This window comes from Poecilia formosa, unplaced genomic scaffold (assembly GCF_000485575.1).
Source record: "Poecilia formosa unplaced genomic scaffold, Poecilia_formosa-5.1.2 Scaffold419, whole genome shotgun sequence".
NCBI classification, from domain to species: domain Eukaryota; kingdom Metazoa; phylum Chordata; class Actinopteri; order Cyprinodontiformes; family Poeciliidae; genus Poecilia; species Poecilia formosa.
In genome coordinates this window covers 225,996-245,473 of record NW_006800358.1, presented here as the reverse complement: position 1 = coordinate 245,473, position 19,478 = coordinate 225,996, and the positions used below count along the sequence as shown (strand labels likewise).

Sequence of the window (19,478 nt, the reverse complement as noted above, 5' to 3'; positions counted from 1 at the left end):
ATATATATATATATATATATATATATATATATAGATATGTGTGTGTGTGTGTGTGTGTGTGAAAAACTTAGTGACATTTTTTCGACATTTTTCTGTAAATTTCTTGGACCATTCAGATGTAAGAGAGATTTCAAAACATAAATATTATATTTTAGCTTTTAAACTTCTGCAAGGTGAAAAACTGGATTTTTTAAAAACGGAAACGAAGGCCTTTGGAAAACCGTCCATGAATTATGTGTTGTATGCAGTGAATTCCTCAGGTCTCATATATTGCTGCATCTCTGCAGCTTTCCTTGGAGGTAATCAGCCTTTGTTTCCTGCTGACGTGTTGAGAACGCCCAGGTTGATCTAAAACTGCCAGTCAGCTCGTCTGCACTGTTGGCTCTGATGTTTCTCATCTTCCTCTCGACAATAATCCCCACAGATTCTTTACTGGGTTCAGGCCAGTAAAGGAACCATTGTCATTGAACCAGGTATTGGTACTTTGTTTGAGGCTGCTGCTTTTTTTTTAACTTGAATTTTTTCTTTCATCAAACTTTCCCACAAAATTTGTGGCTTAACCTACTTGCAAAGGTGACCATTATTAAGTCAATATCTATGTAATGTCTGATGGAAATCATTTTATTGTAATATTCACAATTACTGAGGAATTAATTTTGAGTTTTTCATGATCTGGAATCAATAATCAAAGTTGAAAAGTATCACCTTGTGGAATAAATCAATATGGGTTTCCCTTTATTAAATAAAATAAATGTACTTTTATGCAGACAATGAGCTTCATTGAGAAGCTCCTGTATTGGATAAGAAGCAGTAAAAATATCTCCTCCAATATTATATTAAATACTACGACTTTATCCTCGTATCCTTTCTATTTTATTCTCATGCGACTTTTCCTCATGATTTTATTTTGTATTTTCTTTCCTGATACTTTCAGGATTTTATTTAGGGCTCTTGTTTTCCGGTGTAGCAGTCTGTACGGTCCTGTTGGTCCCGTTTTGTTGTTGCATGTTGTGTGTGTTCCCTGTAATTCATCATCGCCCAGGCAGCATGCAGCATCATCTTCCCGTTGCCCTTATTGAACAATAACACAAACAAATCTATTTGATCTAACTTCTGTTTTTTTTTTTTTCCCGTTTTTATCCACCAATCTGTCCTGCTGCCTTGTTCTCTTCCCTCTGCTCATGATGTTTCACTAACCCATGCTTCCTGTTTTTCACACACCTGTTCTGGCTCTTCCTGCTCTCACCGTCTCTGCTCTCCTGCAGTCTCTATCCACCCCCCAGGCGCAGGCCCTCAGCTGTGTGGAGTCCCTGTGCTGCTACCAACATGGGCAAAGCGGCTGTTCCCGCCTGGCCCGCCTCCTGGAACAAATGACGGGACAATGCAAGGCCAGCGTCAACAATTGCCACACATCCAGCCGCAGCAACAGGTGGGGAGGACTGCAGCGTCGACGAGAAACGATGATTATGAATCCCGATGAACCGTCTTTTGATTTGGGCAGCAGCTCCGAGTGTTTTAGCCCGTGATCCGGCTGAGCTGAGCGGAAGCAGAGTGTCGGTGGTTCTAGGGTGAAAGAGTCTGAGGCTGAAGATGAGTGGATCAAACACTTACAGACTTCTTCTGTTACGGCATGATTAAACACACATCCAGCGGAGTTTGGAGTCGGAAAGGCAATGAAACCAAAAATGTAGCGGCTAACGCTTCAGAGTACGATGGTTTTCTGTCGACCAGGGAGAATTTGGTACGATATTTTTATTTATCGCGGTTCACACGTCAGCAGCTGCGTTTCCACCGACCGTAGGACTTGGAATTATGAAAATAAATGTACTTGATGCAAACAAGCCAATTTAGAAAAAAAACCTTTTTTTCAGCTGTATCAATATTGGTGTATTTCACAAAACTGCAATGGAAACATTTTTAAGCTTGTCGCAATAAAAAATAAAACATTTAATTGCATGATAAATTAAAACTAACTCAACGATTTCCATTAGCACGATTTATCGTTCTTCTTTTCTCTTTCTACCAAAAACTGATGAAAGTTTTCAGTCTGGTCTTAACTAGCCCTTTTTTTGAAGGACAGTTTTGCTTGGAGAAAATTCATAATTCCTTTTTTCATTTATTTTACTATTATTTATTTTGATATTTAAAATCTCTTCCGGTTCCAGTCAATTTAATTTTAAAGTTTGTTGATCTTTGAGAATGTGTCCTTATGCCATTATATTAAACAACAATATTATTGTTTATCTCAATAACTTCTGGGACAATTTATCATCTAGCAGTTTTTTTTTATGGTGACAAGCGAACAAGACACGATATGAACCGGGTCTCACTGCTGGCGGGAAGGACCAGGAAGTGACAGGAAGTAGCAGTAGGATGATGTTTTTTAATGATTTGCCATGTGAACAAACTTATTCACATGTGATTTTAATTTAATTTGTTGTTCAACGGAAACATTGCAGTTGCAAAACAGTATTTTTTCGACATTTTCTCTCATCTGTAACAGAAACGCAGCTGTCGAGTCTCGTTCCTTGCACAAAATGCATGTAATGTGTTTCCAATAAAAATTCCACTTATTTCTAAAAAATACCATTTTGCAATTAGGAGCATTTCTTACTCTGAAGTAAAAATGTAATTAAAGTCACACATGAATAAGTTTGTTCACTTAAATCATTAAAAATCTTTGCGGCGACGAATGTAAACACTTATGCGCATCGTCTAAGGAGGCCAGTTACTACCGATAATCGATTTTCTGCAGTAGACAAACCAGCATGACACAAAAAATATTTCCATTTCAGTTTTGTGAAAAACAGAAATTTCGATGCAGCTGAAAAACAGTAAAACTAAAAAAGTTTTATTGTTTTTTGAAATTGGCATCTCTCATTAAGCAGATTTATTTTCGTAATTCCAGTTTGCGCGGTTCCAGGATCAACGGAAACGCAGCTGCTCGGCTGTCCTGTCTGTAAAACCGACGCCTTTGCTAATGTATTTGCCATTTGTGTGTCTCTGCCATGTGCTATGATCTGTTGTGTTGTCTGCCTTGATTGTCTCTGTTCTTCTGTGATTCTTCCTTAAATGAGCGTTTGATGTCCAGACGGGGAGCGGGTTTTTTAGGGAAAATCCTTTAGTTTGTTATGCACTTTAACAGACAACATCACTACTTCATGAAATATCCGGTCGGCTTCGGCCAACGCTGTATCTGTAGCCGAAACCTCATCGCAGTGATAATGGCTGGCTGGTATAATCATAAAGTATCCAAATATTAAATGCTTACTGACACTATACACATTAAATATTTAGCTACAAAAAGTGGTGGGAAGTAGACTCTTTCTTTATTAATGTTTTAATTTCACTGGGCAGCAATGCATTGTGGGTCCCCAGATGATATGTAGGAGTGATGGTGACGTAGCGGGACGTTCTTTCAGCTGCAGATCCAGGAGGTTTGATGAAATGTTGAGGTTTTACTTCACTTTTTGGAGGCTGGGCTCTCAGTTTGCAGCTCTTTGCACTTTCTATAATTGTGTCCACCTGAATCCCAGCATTGATCAGTGTGATTATTGATCAGACGACGTGACCAGCCCGTTCTGCTGACCTGTCGATACTTCTCCAAACGTCTCAGGACTCCAGATATTGATTAGATCAGTAATGAAGATGTTACATTCCTGTCTCCTGTTGCCAAATTTCCTTTATTTTTTTTTTTAAATTAATGTGTGTATTTGTAAAGGGAAAATCTGCAGTGGAAATTAAAGAATGCCCAAGAATTTTTACTTTGACCAATTTGATCAGTTTGTAGCTTAATTATTGATTATAGTTTTTGTGATTTTTATTGATACTCTCTTCCTTATGGCTGAGAGAGAGAAAAACTTAAAATAACGACGGATGCAAACACTTTTCCACATTGTCCCAAGAGCCCAGTGACCATAAACAGTCTCTCTGCTGCTGTAGACAAATTAGCATGATGCGAAAAAGTGTTTCCATCGCAGTTTTGTGGTAAACACAAAATTTTTACAGCTGGAAAAAAAGTGTAAAAACTTTTCAAAATTGGCACATTTCTATGAAGTAAATTTATTTTCGTATTTTTAATCTGGTCAATTTTATAGTTAATGGAAATTCATATGTGAACACCAAGCAGACCAGAGACCGCTCCAAATCAGGAAGTGGACTACAACACAGAGCATTCTGGGAAAACAAACGTGGCAAGCTAGCGCTAGCAGGAGAAATGGTTCGTTGTCTTTTACCAAAGACAAACAGGAAATCCTGCAATCACTAATTTCTGTCGCTACTCCGTCTTTGTTTATATGTCATGAAGAAGGAAGTGGCGCCAAGTGTCTTCTTCACTTGGTGCAGCGCCCCCACAGGCGAGGAGGGGAACAGGTTTCTCAAAGAGTTTTATCGTTTGACTCTGGAGTGTGAAAGAGAACCACTGCAGCCAAAAATAAAATAAATGTTTTATGCAACTTTGGTCCCCAACCAAAGCGAATCTCCCGACTATCAGGTGTTTAAACAACCTTCATTTCGGTAAAGACAGTTTGGAATGGGAATACATTATTGTCTTTGTTTAAATTACCAGTAAAAACTTGTTATAGTGACTTTAGTTTTACATCCCTTTTGCTCTGATATAACTCTTGTAAAAACAGTTTCATGAATGCAGTTTTTTAAAGAACGAATCAAAACCAAAGCTCTACCAAACCTGCAGACCTGAAATTGGCCTCCATTTTCTGATTGGTGCGTCTCTCTCTGTGTGTTGCAGCAGATGCATATTGACAGTATTTTTAGGTGAACACGTTTCCCTACTTGCGGCTGTGCGGTGTTGCTGTCAGGGTCAGTTCTCTGAAACAAACACAGACCTTCAGGCTGAGATTTTTCCATTAAATGATGATTCAATTTAGATGAATTGCCTCCTGTGGGGTTGATTGATTTGTTTTCTGACCTTGGCACGAAGCAACCAATTGGTTTCCTCCAAGTGACAAATCACAACCAATTTGTCCCCTCCCACAGGATTTAAGGAAACACCGGGGGACGTAATGTATATTGCAGCGGTCGGCTTTTTACTATAATGGAAACAATGAAGTCAATAAATAGAATCTGCAGTTGTTTTATTTCTCTGCATCGCTTTGTCTGTCCTGACGCTGCAGATGGAGAAGTAGTTGTAGTATCAAAATATGCAAACCAAATACCTTCTTTCATCTACAGTTATCTTTTCAGATTGAGAAAAAGGATTATTAATGTTTGTTTAAAAGGTAATGTAGAGTGAATTTGGCCTTAATGCCTTAATAATACGACCATAGCAGAAAAGTATTATTTGTCTCACAACTGAACAAACCACCACTACTTGTATATAATAAAATATGTAAAAAAAAAATTATTAGTGGTGCATCATCTCAGTTATGGCTCGGCTCACTTGTTTTAAGAACCAAAATTCGGTAAAAATCGGAGAGTGAAGGAATGTGGCTTCTGGGAAATGTAGTTCTACTTCTGGAGCGTTTTTCTTTTTTTTGCTACTTCCTGTATCTGCTGACCATTTTGTCATTGGATGCTGAAGCCTTATACCTGCTTCTGAGAAGAGGCCAACATGAAGGGTGTGCTTGTTTTATAATTCCTGGTGTTCCAGCCGAGCGGAGTTGGAAAAACCGCCCCCATCCGACAGGAAGTACAAAACAAGAACACTCCAACCGTTTTGTTGCATTGGGCTGGTATTTTGTATACAATGTTACCTGGATCTGCTTGTCACTGTCGCTCTCCTTCTCCTGTGTGTGTTTTTGTCCTTCTGTGTCTACAGTCTGCATTAATCTCAAATTAATTATTCATGTGCCGCTAATGTCCCCAGTGAGTTTGTCAGAAATCGGCCTGTTCTGTTCTCGGTTCGTGTTCCCTGAAGCTTTTTGAGGGTCGTCTTGGCTTAGAGATGCTTTCAGAGCTCAGATGCTTGTTTTTTTGTTTTCCTCCTCCCTCTGTTAGACGAGCTGAGATAGTGATGTAGCGCATGTGAGCGCCTCCGGTTAATTCACCATCTGAGTCACAGGCCGACTCAGAGACCCTGGGTGGCCTCGTTCTTCCCCTCACCAACTCTTAAAGGGGAACTATTATGCAAAATTCACATTTTCTTCGTCTTTATGCTTCCATTTCAGTTTCAGCTGCTTCTAAAATCAACCCAAGCATTTAAAAGAAACACCCAGCAATAAGTTCATGTGTTTTGGTGTCTGGAAAATGAACCGTTTCAAAATCCTCCCAGTTTTTAACCGTCATTAATTACCTAGCAACCCTAGTGAAGCCCCGCCCCCGTTACATAGCAACCCTAGTGAAGCCCCGCCCCCGTTACCTAGCAACCCCAGTGAAGCCCCGCCCCCGTTACCTAGCAATCACAGCAGAGCTCCAGCAGGTTTGGTCAGCTGGTTTTACCCCTGTATAATGGCTGCTGGAAAAGACGAGAGTTGGGTGTTGAATTACCTTTCAGAAAAACCTTGTTGCGTTCTTGTTGGTTGTGCAGGAGGCAGTGACCTGGTGCCCGTTACTCATGACTTTCTTCTCTTTTTTATTACTCATGCTGAGTGACTCAAGTCTCATCTCAGCTCAGAGGCGGATCAGACATTAACCCAGGTGTTACTAATGAAAACCGTGTGCTCTGCAGCCCACATTTACACTGAGGCTAAAGTTGATCCAACATTTTCCACCCCTCAAAGTTGATACGTCATTAGTTATTGATTCCTAAAATGTTTACTTTCTGATTTTAAAAAGGGAATTGAATCGCTTGAATGAAAAACTCAGCAGAATGTTCCAATCTTTTATCTGATTAATCAATTAACTGTCCCAGCCCTGCTGCAAAGGAACAAGCGTACACTAACAGAAGGCTCTGCTGTTGCATTATAAGAAATTTGTTTTTTATTTTAAAAATGGAAGTGCTTGAATGAAAAACTCAGCATTACTCAGCAGTTTTGTGTCTGATTAATGGTCAGAATAATCGATTAGTTACAGTTGTAATTACTGTCAATTGGTGCTGAAGCTTAATTACCAGTTCATTTAATTTCTAATGGTTGCTAACGCTTGTCGTACTAAACGTAAAAGCTGAACGACGGTTTAATGAGGAGAGACTTCAGGAACTCACCACTAACTCATCCACCCATCACTAACTCCTCCCTCCTCCATCCACCCATCCGCTCTGCTTCCTCCAGCCTGATTGATTGGGATCATTTTTGGTTTTTATAGCTACTGACAGCTCAGCTCTCCTGTTTCCCACACACACACACACACACACACACACTAACGCACTGCGTCTGTCTCCTAACCTTCAGTCACTGCTGTTTCCAGGTCTTGGAGCGACACAGAGAACTTCTACTCCAATGACCGCACCATCCTGACTCTGTCGCCCATCGAGGCCAGCCGCTGTTGACTCCCACGGCCGCCACCCCTAACACACACACCAGTACCGCTTTATGAGCCCACTCCAGTTTAGAATGAGTGGGGACCAGCCAGGATTGGGTCCGCAGCGTCTTTGTGTCCCTGCGGCTCTCCGATTCTTAGAAAGAGACGAGCGTCAGAGGAAATGAAACGGGTCGGCCTGGTTTTGCCGTCTCCCGTCGGAAGATACGATCAGCGCACGAACAGGAAATATCAGATTCCTGAAAGATGATCCGAAAAACACATTTGAAAAGCAAGAAAGGCATCGGTTTCTTTCCTCTGAACAGAAAACAGACATGAAACTTAGCAAACTTACTCTGTTCCAGACTTCTTTTTTTTTTCTACAAATGTTGCTAAAACTGCAAAAACACAAAATCTTACCAAGTATTTTTGGTCAAGTTTCAGCTGCAGATATCTTAGTACAGTTGAATTAAGACAAAACTAACTTACAAGAAGCTTTTCATCAAGACACAGGAGCTTTTATAAAGTAAATAAAGCCTTAATATTAACTGAAGTACTAGCTCCATCAGACGATACCATGAAAAGATTAAATTACGGGAATAAAGTTCTATTATTTGGACTTTATTCTCGTTTTATTTTGACTTTATTCTTGTCCAAATTTATTTTGAAAATTGTATTTTTATGTTTTTTCTTAGTTTGGCCCTAACACTCCATTGTAATCAGATTATTTCAGTTGGAACTCTTTCATTAATATTACTGACCTAAAACAAGCCCCTACTTCCTGCTGAAAAGTTACTTGTAAGTTAGTTTTGTCTTAATTCAAGTGAACTAAGACATTTGCAGAAGAAACTAGACAAAAATACTTGGTAAGGTTTAGTTTTTTCGGTGAGAAATGCTCGAAGCTCAGCTGAAGATCCCGCTGCTTCCAGGATTCTGTCCGATCCACTGCTGCACCTTTAAACTCCCGGTCAGACGGGAACGAGTTCTGTAGCATCCAGCGGTTCTGCCGGGACCTGCAACATAAACTACTGTGGTACCAAAGACCGACCGGATCAAGACTGGAGTGTAGCTCTTTATTTTTGTGCCTGATTGAAGCTCATATAGTTGTAGTTTTTGTTTTGTTCCCTCTCATTTCCCCGGATGAGGCCGGATGTTTAAAAAAGCCATATAATTAATACAAGTGATGGAACTGCAGATGAAAGCTGTTAGAGCCTCTTGTTTCCTTGTTCTTGTTCCCCGCACTGCAAAAACACAAAATCTCACCAAGTAGTTTTGGTCTGGTTTCTAATACAAATATCTCAGTACACTTAAAATGAGGCAAAACCAACTGACAAGCTTTTCAGGGAGATATAGGAGCGTTTTTAACTCAGTAATGCCTTAATCATGATGAAAAAGGACAAGTTATAAGGGAACTGATCTTCCAGTGCAAATGGACATTTAAGATGGAAAAACGTTTATTTCAATTGTTTCATTTACAACTAGCAGTTTTCATGAATATTAAAGAGTTATTGTCTTAAAACAAGCTCATATACTGTGCTGAAAAGTTTCTTGTAAATTAGTAACATTTGTGCTGGAAACTAGACCAAACTACTGAGTAGGATTTTGTGTTTTTGAAGTGAAAAATGCCTTTTCTCCATCAGCCTGGCGACCAAAAGCATCGTAGCGTTACAGAACCACAAACCGCAGGGATTATTTTAAAGATGCAAGGCAGGAAAACACATAACCAGGTTCCTGAACGTTTCCCAGAGTCATAATTTATCATTATGCCTTATGCTGAGAAGCTTTTGGAAGTCGGGGATGATGCTCTTTAACTCAGCGAAAACACAAAATCTTACCAAGTTTGGTTTAGTTTCTAGTGCAAATATCTTAGTACAGTTGAATTAAGAAAAACTGATTTACAATTAACTTTTCAGCAAAATGTTTGAGCTTGTTTAAGTCAATAATTCCTTAAAATTCATAAAAAATATGAATCAGTTCGACGGCACTTTGCCGTTACCTAGCAACCCCATACAAGCCCAGTCCGTCTCCTAGCAACCGAGTTCTAGTTCCACTGGCAGATTATTTCACTTATAACAAAACATTTTTCCCATGTTATAAGTGAAACTTTTCCATCAATGTTTAGGAATTAACTCAAAACAAACTTCTGTATCTTGCTGAGAAGTTGCCTGTAAGTTAGTTTTGTCTCATATTAAGATGTTTGCACTAGAAATTAAACCAAATTAGTCGGTAATATTTAGTGTTTTTGCGGTGAAAATAGACAGAAGAATGTTTTCACATGTTCAGGAAAATTCCTTCAGAAAGAAAAGCTGAGCGTTTGCACAAACCACATATCAAAAATATCACATTTTCTTGCTTCTCATTGCTTTAAAAGAAATTCATTAACACCTTCTTAGAAATCATTCACGTTTTTGCTGTTATTTTCTTTTCGCCACATGTTTCCTCTGTGTGTGTGAATGTGTGTGTTAAGGCTTCCTCAAGGCTACTAATTCCCACCAAGACGACTAACTGGTTTAAACTGGACACCAGTAGCCTCAGCACACCCAGGAAGAACAGGAATCAGTTTCCATTTGCTAATTATTTGAATATTCTTGTTTATTTTCTGTAAGAAACACGAACAGGTGCGACTGATGATGGGAAGGTGTATTTATTATAGCTGTAATTAGTTTTTTTGTTGTTGTTGTTTTTCTTGCATATATCCCATTATTGGTTCATGGAGTTTAAAGGCAAATGTCCAGTTTGAATAATTAAATGATAATTTACTAAAATGCTCTTTCAACCAGCTGACCTCATAGTTGCTGATCTACCAGGATGGACCTTCACTCATTGATGCTGTTTAAATAAAATTATCAAGTTTCTTGGAGCGTTTTGTGGAAAGCAGTTGAATCAAGTATTTTTGTGACATTAGGAAGCAGTTAAAGTGGACTAGAAGCCAATCTTTCCCTAATGCAACCAGCTGACTGAGTTGCATCATGGGTATTGTAGTTAACATGAACCATTCTTACAACCTAACCTGCCTGAAGGTAGATATAGATGCTCCATTGGTGGGAAGTGTTGTAATTAAATCCAATGATATTTAAAACTGTTTCACAGAAAACAAAAATATTACTAAAGATGATTGAAAAAAACATTTAATACAGAAATGTTACTATTCCATCATCGCCAATTAGCTGAAGAAGCTAGTTGCTCTGAACGATCCATCCAGTCACATTAAGGGAAAGTTTAGAGGAAGGAAAAAGGTGTAAAGGCCATTTTTCAGTGTACCAACACTGAAAAAAATAAACCAAAAGAACACATTTTTCATAATAAAACATTATAGGAGTTTTACTTTTCTAATTTCATTTGGTTTAAATGTTTATAAGCTGTTAAAATTTTGATCGTTTTAGCTTTACTGTATCGATTTGACATCTGAACAGTTTAAAAGCGTTTGATGGCTCGGTTGAAGACATAATGTTTGAAGTGTTTAAACTACATTTCCCATCATGCAACTCAAACATCTTTTATCTGACAGTCTATCGTTTCCTGTTCCTCATTTCTTGTTAAACACTTCTGTTTAAATGGTCGGTTCCCCTTTTATCACAACATTTGCATCTGAAAGATGAAAGAGATCAGGGGTCGTTCCTTTTCCTTCTTTAAGGTAGTCAGAAATCCAGCTTTTTTTTCTTTTTTTTTGGCTGTGTGGAAAATAAAATCCAGAGATTTGGTTCAAAATGTCTCCAGCTCACATCAGGACTATAGAGCCGTCTCCAGGTTTGGATGTTTTTCTTATTTCTGCGTTGATCTCGCTGCTTTACCTCGTTTTCTGCACGAAGTTTGCAGATGGAGGATGAGGGCAAAACCATACAGGAAACTACAGATATAATGCCCCCTTGTGGTCAGAGTGAGTAGAGCTGCTGGCCAAAAAAGGCTTAAAATAAATATTAACAGGTGTCCACACATACTTAAAAAGTCTTAAATTTATCTAAATTAAGGCCTTTAAGTACAATGGAGTATTTATGCTAAGAAAATAAAGATTACGAGAATAAAGTCATAAACTCATATGAGAATAAAGTCTTTATTCTGGTAATATTATGGCTTTATTCTCTTAGTTTTTGTATTTTTTATTTTATTTTTCTTGGTATAGTCCGTCAAATGAAAGTAAGTTGATAAAAATACAAGAATAAAGTGAATTTTATTATAATATTGACTTTATTCTCATGAGTTTATGCTCACATTGTATTTTGATTTTATTTTTGTAATATTGACTTTATCCTCATTACTTATAATTTATTATTTTCTGTATGGCCTTAAGTCTCTGTTGTATTAAAATGTCTTAAATTCATTTTTAAAAAGTTGGCCCTTAATATATTAATCACACCTCTTGAATTTTGCTAACATAACTAATTTTGTATAAGTTTGTTTTTTTTCTCGTGAGATTTTTTTATCGGGCAAAAGTTCGAGTCGTTCAGTGACTCAAACTAGTAGCTTTGATTGAATTTAGATATTTGTGTAATAGAATCAAGCCAAGTTTGAACTTTATGGCCCAAAACAAACAACATGCATTTTAAAAGTCGAATCAAATGAAGGTTTCCTTAATTGAATCAGAGAATTAGAATAAAAATGTCAAAGCCATCAGTTCTGTGCAGCTCTGTGTCCTGAGTTAGAATAAACCTCCATCACACTTCTGTCGACTGATAAATCATTCTGTGTCCGTCCTGTCTGGATTCATTAGAGCTAAAATATCATTTGCTAAATAAATACATTTTTATGAGAACGATTGTTGGAGTTTTTATTTTTTATTTCACTGCTGACTTGAGGGAAACGCCAATTTACCAAACAAATCCAAGTTATATTCCAGCTCAATGTTTTTATGTTAAGAGGAAGATTATCAAGAAAAACTGATAAAATCCTGCAAGACCCAGACAGTTCAACTTTGTAGATGGATTTTGTAAGAGTACTATTGAGATTAAAAGTTTTCAGACATGAGGTTTGATTAAAATGTAAAATTAAGTATAACATTTTGCAGTTTGTACAGCTGTTGTACAAAATTGGCACTTTTTTAAATCTAAAAAAAGTGGTAATTATATGCTTTAATTAAATGTATTCATTTCAACTATATATAATTTCATGCTTTAGAATTTATGTGCTGCTGAAGCCCATCATGAACAGTCAACTAACATCAAATTCTGGGCGGGTTTTAGGGGAGATCCTGACGTCTGATTGGCTGCTTCAAACAGCAACATCCTCCATCTTTAGTAAACGGGTCATTTTCACTGGTAGTCTCAAAATAAATTAATTGATGCAATTTATGTATTACAAATTCTAGGTGATAAATTCCAGCCTTTGTCTCTCTAGTTTGGTCTGAAATATCTCTAATAAGTTTACAAAATAGCTGCCGCAGACTTAAAGACAGGACGTTAGCCTTGCCCACCGGCTAACAACGGCTAACGCTCTTACTCTGTCGTGAACCGTTTAGCGACATTTCAGACCAAAATGGAGACGTAGAAGACGGAGTTGCTCACTCCGGGTTTGTGGTAAATAAATTGCTAAAATATAATTGTGTTGTCAGAGTCTTAGCTAACTCGGTTTTCCCTGAAGCAGCCAATCGGACAAAGTCTCTGTACGTGACGAAAGCGGCCCACTCCGCCATGATGGACGTCAAAACAACCTATATGTGCGTTATATCATATTGTAGTTAATTTATTTAATTGATTTCATTCTAAAAAATGTCATAGGGTGCTGCGCAAACAGATATGGAAACCATAATGCCCATTTGATCGTAAACCCTTTGATAAAGAATGAAAATGGCGATGGACAGCTGCCATTAATCGTAAGGATGGCAGCCCAGAAGTGTGGCAAAGGTAAGAACGTCAACTTTCATGCTTCATAAGTAAGTAAGATTTGTACGATGCAAACAAATATTGCAGAAAGTAATTGTTGGTTACCATGGAGAAAATGCCTCATCATCATGTAGGCCATCTTTCAAAAACAAAAAAGTTAATCATCCAGACTTTTTATTCTCTGTCTGCTCCGGTGTAAGTTACGACGCCATTTATGACAGGATGTCACAAGTCAGCACATTAAAAAAACAAAAAAAGAAAAAACACGTTTAATCAAATAATAATAATCATAAAACACATTAAGAGGCAGAAAATGTTTCTACTGCTGCCTTTCATTTCTTGGAAATAGAAAATTTGTGTTTCAATATGTCAACTGCAACTGATTATTTTAGTAATCGATTATTCTGACTTCAATTGACTGGATTTTTCATCAAGCCGTTTTAAAGAATAATTAAAATACATTATTTTCCAGTTTTATTTATTTAAACATTGTATTGCTTAAAATGCAATAGCATGGCATCCCTTGAATGTATGAACGCTCATTTTGTAGTAAAGAATGTATGTGCAGCTAAAAAACATGTTTCTAATGGCAACATATGAAAAGCTTGTTTATAAAAAACTATTAAAAAAAATTAAATATAAAACATACATTTTTGTACAGTTTTGGCTTATTTGCTGCTGTGTCATTCTTTGAGCAAATGGCCTTTATTGAGTCTGTATTCTCAAGTTAATAATCAATTTCTAAATCAATTGACGATTATTTTGATAATTGATTAATCCGATTAATTGTTTCAGCCCAACGTTCAGCTCCAAGTTCAGATTTCCAAGGTAACTGCAATGCAACATAAGCTGGCAATTTCCAACTTTTATAAATATCTGTATGTCTTTGAGCCCCAGCTAGTTGTTTTACTTTCACAGAGAAATTAGCTTGACTTAAATAAGTAGAAGCCACATCTTTACTGGCTATACTGGAAACTAGGGAAAACAATGGTAGTCATTCAGACTGTTTGCGCTGCAGATGTAAATAATTTCCTCCACATAGATGACAATCATTTCCTTCCCTTTTTGCTGTACTGAACTGCTTTAGTGTACGCAGCTTGTTTAGCCACGCAGTAGCTGAGCCTCTGGTTCAACATTTCCGTGCTTAATGGCTTTCATTCTTTAATACTAAGAATCCCTAATAATAGTAATTGGCTTATAGCGCAGGGTTTCCCTCTCAATCAATCCGCCCATCTCCTTTCTCTTTACATAAATCACCTGCTTCCCCAGCCGCCAGCTACCGCTTTTAATATGCAGCTCCTATGTTGGTGTCTTGTTGTATCATGCCGAATATTTGTCCAACTGGAAAGACGGGGACTTTGGCCGGAATGGATGTCCTGCCTCTTAAGGAAATAGAAAATTAATGGATTGGCTCTTTTATTGGATGGCTGGATCAGTACCAAATGGCTATTAGTAAAATAAATAAATAAAACTAAGCTTTCAAATCAGAAAAATGGGGAAATGTATCCAGAAGGGAATGGATTGTGCAGTGGATTATTTCCTGATAGTGTGAGTCTCCATCTTGAGGACTAATGTAGGTACTGCAGATGGATGACTGGCATAAATAAACTCTCAATCTGCCAACAAAACACACAAATTCAGTACAACAACAAGACAATTACGAAGCTGAAGTTGGTTTCCAATTCCAGCTTCCAATAGCTAAAGGGCGATTCCACTTAATTTTTCACGACTTTCCGCATCTTTAATCAACTCTAGTTTAAAAACTACTACACCTAGACACTTCAAACCTGGACTAGATTATTCTAATCTAGTAATCTGATCTTTAGTGAAGTTTCACAAATCACATAAAGGTTTCACAAATCACAAGCATGGATTAAAATATTCTGCTATTAGAGCAGAATAATCTAGTCCAGGTTTCAAGTCTCTAGGTGTAGTAGTTTTTAAACTAGAGTTGATTAAAGATGCGGAAAGTAGTGAAAAATTAAGTGGAATCGCCCTTTAGCTATTGGAAGCTGGAATTGGAAACCAACTTAAGCTTCATCAATATTATGAGGTCCACATTAATCTGCACCACACGTCAAGTGACTGTGCCGATTATTTATTTACCAAGCACATAATCAGTGTTGTCAATGAGGGCAGGCAATGTAACTCTTAAATATATACATTTTCTTCCAGATGTAAAATGTTAAACTAAGCTGGTAGGTCACAGGCCGAAGGAGGATATTCACATAATTTAATCATATCGTGTTTCACATCATGTGTTGATTTTTCACTGTTCAGCGTTGGATTCTCTGTTTTTATGCCATAATTCACATCTAGTTTGTCGCTCCGTTTTATGTCCCGCTTCTCCTGTTTCAGAGTTTTGCCCAATGTGCGCGTTGTTTTTTTTTTTTTAACCCCCTAAGGTGCAGGGCGGTAGGGAAACGTATCGATGGGGAAAAGACAGACTGACATAAACCTTTTAAAACAACGGAAACAATTTCAGTATTCTGATTATTGAAATTTAAAAGTGCTGTGTTGTTCCATCACCCCCGTTTCATACCGGACCACTTACAGCTCCGGTGTTAACGCTATAAAATGAACGCCCACTATCGTGGTATCACCATGGAGGGATTTCTTTATTTAAATGGGTTCATTTTTCAGAGGGATACACAGTGAGGGTATCGTGATTTTAGTAATTACATGTTTATAAAAGCGATTTTCTGTTGTCCTTCCATGGAAGCGGGCAGCATCCAGACGGACAATAAAACACTTTTTAATATAAGTTGCTGCTTTGACATGATCACAGAACTGCCAAAACATATGTACAAAAATCCTCAATAAAACATAAAATATTAGAAAATGAGACACCAGACAAAGTGAATCACAGCAACGTCATCAGCCGGTGTAACGCTGAACTGATGCGGTGAAGCTACTAGTAGCAGCAGAACGGAGCTGCGCCAAGAAGCTACAAACAGTGAATAGAAGGAGAGCTGCCATGGGGAAGCTCTTCTTCCCCAGGCATGTTTTAGCCATGCATGGCTAAAACATGCCAGTTTCAGCCAGGCATGTTTATGTTACACATTAAAACATGCCAGGCATGTTTTAATGTGTAACATGCCAGACATTAAACATGCCTGGTTAATGTGTAACCAGTTTCAGCCAGGCATGTTTTAATGTTACACAATACAGTTTTACCAAGTTGCTCAAAGTCTAAACTGGTATTGTTGTTTGCACTATTCAAAGACACTTTTTTTTATTAAACTGTGGCAATAGCAACGGTATAGTTAATTTCTATCACCACTATAAGTTTCAGGCTCAGGATTTTTTTTTACTTTAAGTCCTGCCTTTGACACTTATCTTCCCTGGTGTTTCATATCAGCTGACTTTGGTAATTATTGATTTGTTTTTTGTTTTAAATATCTGAAATATTGTCAAGCTGCTGCTGTGACCTTCCCTGTTTTATTCAGTTTTTACTCCACACCGGGTTTTTTGTTGGGGTTTTTTTGCTTTTAAGCAACTAAGAGGTGAAACTTGAAACTGCTTCATACCCAGCAGGTTGTTGCTAGGCAATCAAAGACTACTAAGTCTTTGGTTAACTTACTAGAGTTAGTCGATGCCACTGTGAAGGGATGAGCAGCTATCTTTCCTCTGCCTACATTTCCCAGAATTCTGTGTGGTTCATGATGGAAATCAGTGAATATTCAATAAATTTTATATTGACTATTCTATCAATGTATTATCTGTTGATATTGGTCATGTGACTATTACAATATATATTGGTTTTATCTGAACTATGAAAATTCAGTGAGTTTATTACTGAAAAGAAAATCTTTGCTTCCAAAGATAAAATGTTCAAAAACCAAAAATTCAAATAATTTATTATCCCTCAACTCTATTTGTGAGCCAGACGTCTAAGATCAGTTGGTTACAGTGGTAAATAAGTCCAGTTTATGTTGGCTGGTTCCAGTTGGAGTGTGTTTTTGTGATTGAGTGTGTGTGTGTTTATGCGAGGCCAAGTGAGTGGTGTTGGGTTTCCTGCAGAGCTGGTTCTCTATCCGACACCCTGGCCTTCTTGGTTTGTGACCTGGAAAGGACCAAAGCCGTTTTTCATCCACCTCACCAGACCCGGTCATGGGTGACAAATTGAATCTGTTCGAGTGTGTGAGCTCAATACACGAAGCGCTATAAATTATACACACACAGAGAAGCAGATTTTAGTTTCCATACGAACAGGCAGTGGAGCCAGAAAAACAACAGCCATGTTGTTTTGGTCAAATGATTTTTTTAAAAAGGTGGAAAATATGAGTAGAAGTAAGATGCACGTAAATTATTTTGTTTTGGTGGAGGCTAAAACTAACAGTTGCTCCACAAAAACACAAAATCTTACCAAGTATTTTTGAACCGGTTTCTAGTACAAATACCTTAGTTCACTTGAAATAAGGCAAAACTAACTTACAAGGAACTTTTCAGGAAGACATAGAAGCTTGTTTTAAGTAAATGGTTCCTTAATATTGATTAAATAGTTCTAATTCCATTGGCAGATTATTTCACTAATAACAAGACATTTTCCCATGTTATAAGTGAAATGATAAATGAATCAAAAGGTGCTTTTTTCACTAAACGTTTTTAAGCTTGTTCTGGTTTTGAAAAGTCTTTCAACTGAGGAATATTTTAACTAATATATTGATGGGTTTGATTAACCTTTCATGTTTTTGCTGTGAATGTTTTGTAAAGTCTTTGCCGGTCTTAGTCAGGATTCTTTTGTAAGAGATTTTCTAATCTCAGTGGGATTTTCCTGTTGATATAAAATGTCAAGAAAAAATATTTTTGGAGGATCAACTTAATATTTTAAGCTAAAAGTTTGGATTTTTGTAATTTTCTACAAATTCATGCCTCCTATCACTTCCTGTCGTCGTCTTGTTTGTCGTTTCCGTCAGTAGTAACATCCTGTTGTTGATCATGTGATTCCTGGGATGCGAAATAATCCAATTTTAAACAGCAAAAAAATAAAAAAATAAACTATTTTTTTTTTCAAAATTATCACTTTTCCATCAAGCAAATTTATTTAAAAAATTTATTTTCAAACTGTCAAATTACAGTGATATGGTCAGTGTAAAAGCATCGTGTTTAAGCTGGAGATGGAAAACCTGTGTGTGTTTGATGATTTGCACAAATGGGAGTGGATAAGCTCATGAGTGTAGAGGCTTTCAATAAACTCATTAATCTTTCCTGCTGACGACGGCCTCTCTGCCTGCAGCACAATATTTATCACACAGTAAAGTTTATGAATGGATAATAGGGGAAAACAAGAACCAACAAACTAATTATCACTATAAGAGTAGAAACAAAACCTAGAGTCTCCCCTCGGCCATCACGGTTGGAGGCCTTTGATGGCTCCGTGCCCTGGGGAGCGAACCTGTCTGTCCGTGAGTGATTATGAGCCTCCTAATAGCGAGCTCTGTGCAAATGACAGGCCTTTCATCTGGCGGCTACACAAATTTAATGGCCCTGACATCATGTAAGCCGCAGCAGCTGGGCGCTCGGAGCAGGACTGTTTGCAGTTTGAGTGTCGATGAACAGGGCGTTGTTGGTACCTGCATGGTGGTGTGGCTCTAATCCATGTTTGTTCTGCTCCAGCACCAGGAGAGAATGTCACACACATACACACACGTATGCGTGCACGGTTACGGCACACCTGCAGATGCATGCACTACACTCTACGCTCAAGGTGCATAAGAAGCAGAAGTTATTGCATCCTGTTTGGATAGGAGCAGTTATTTTATCAGTAGATGGAGAGATTAAGATCTACATCAGATTTCTGTTTTGTGTTTTTTGTCTCAAAGCTTCAAATTAACACAAACTTAGAGACCTGAGTTCAGCTTATAATACAGAATGTTGCACAAAAGGTTTTTTCATTATTATGGCTACTTATACCTAGAAGACGCATCCAGAAATAAAAGGGTGTTCACGCGTCCTTAAAAAGAATCAAACTTGTACATCTAATATCTGTAGTTTATTTATTTATTTATTTTGTAGGATTTTTTTTTTCAAGCAAATGTTAGAGTCACATGCAGAGATCTTCATCTTTGTTCTGTGTTAAAAAAGCCAAGGTCAACAAAATGCAAAAGCAACAAAGCAACAAGAAACTCCACAAAGACAAAATGCCACAGTGCAGCGACGAAAAGCCGCAATGCAAAGACGAAAAGCCGCAGCGCAAAGACGAAAAGCCGCAGCGCAGCGACGAAAAGCCGCAGCGCAAAGACGAAAAGCCGCAGCGCAAAGACGAAAAGCCGCACCATAATTACAAAAGCTACAATGGGAGTCATG

The 19,478-nt window shown here is 37.8% G+C and overlaps 1 protein-coding gene across 17 annotated transcripts in view; it reads left to right on the top strand.

Annotated features, from left to right (window-relative positions):
* Positions 1-19,478, top strand: part of atp11b (ATPase phospholipid transporting 11B) — an 83,207-nt gene that overhangs the window by 52,611 nt on the left and 11,118 nt on the right. For 7 of the 17 annotated variants that reach the window (XM_016663395.1, XM_016663399.1, XM_016663394.1 and 4 more), the window contains one exon: positions 1,266-1,693. In XM_016663395.1, the coding sequence (XP_016518881.1) occupies positions 1,266-1,480 (215 nt within the window). In that variant the 3' untranslated portion in view covers positions 1,481-1,693. Of the gene's footprint in view, positions 1-287; positions 474-1,265; positions 1,694-7,302; positions 7,755-19,478 lie in introns of those variants that run through there. The other 10 variants (XM_016663397.1, XM_007576874.2, XM_016663403.1 and 7 more) reach the window with 8 other exon arrangements.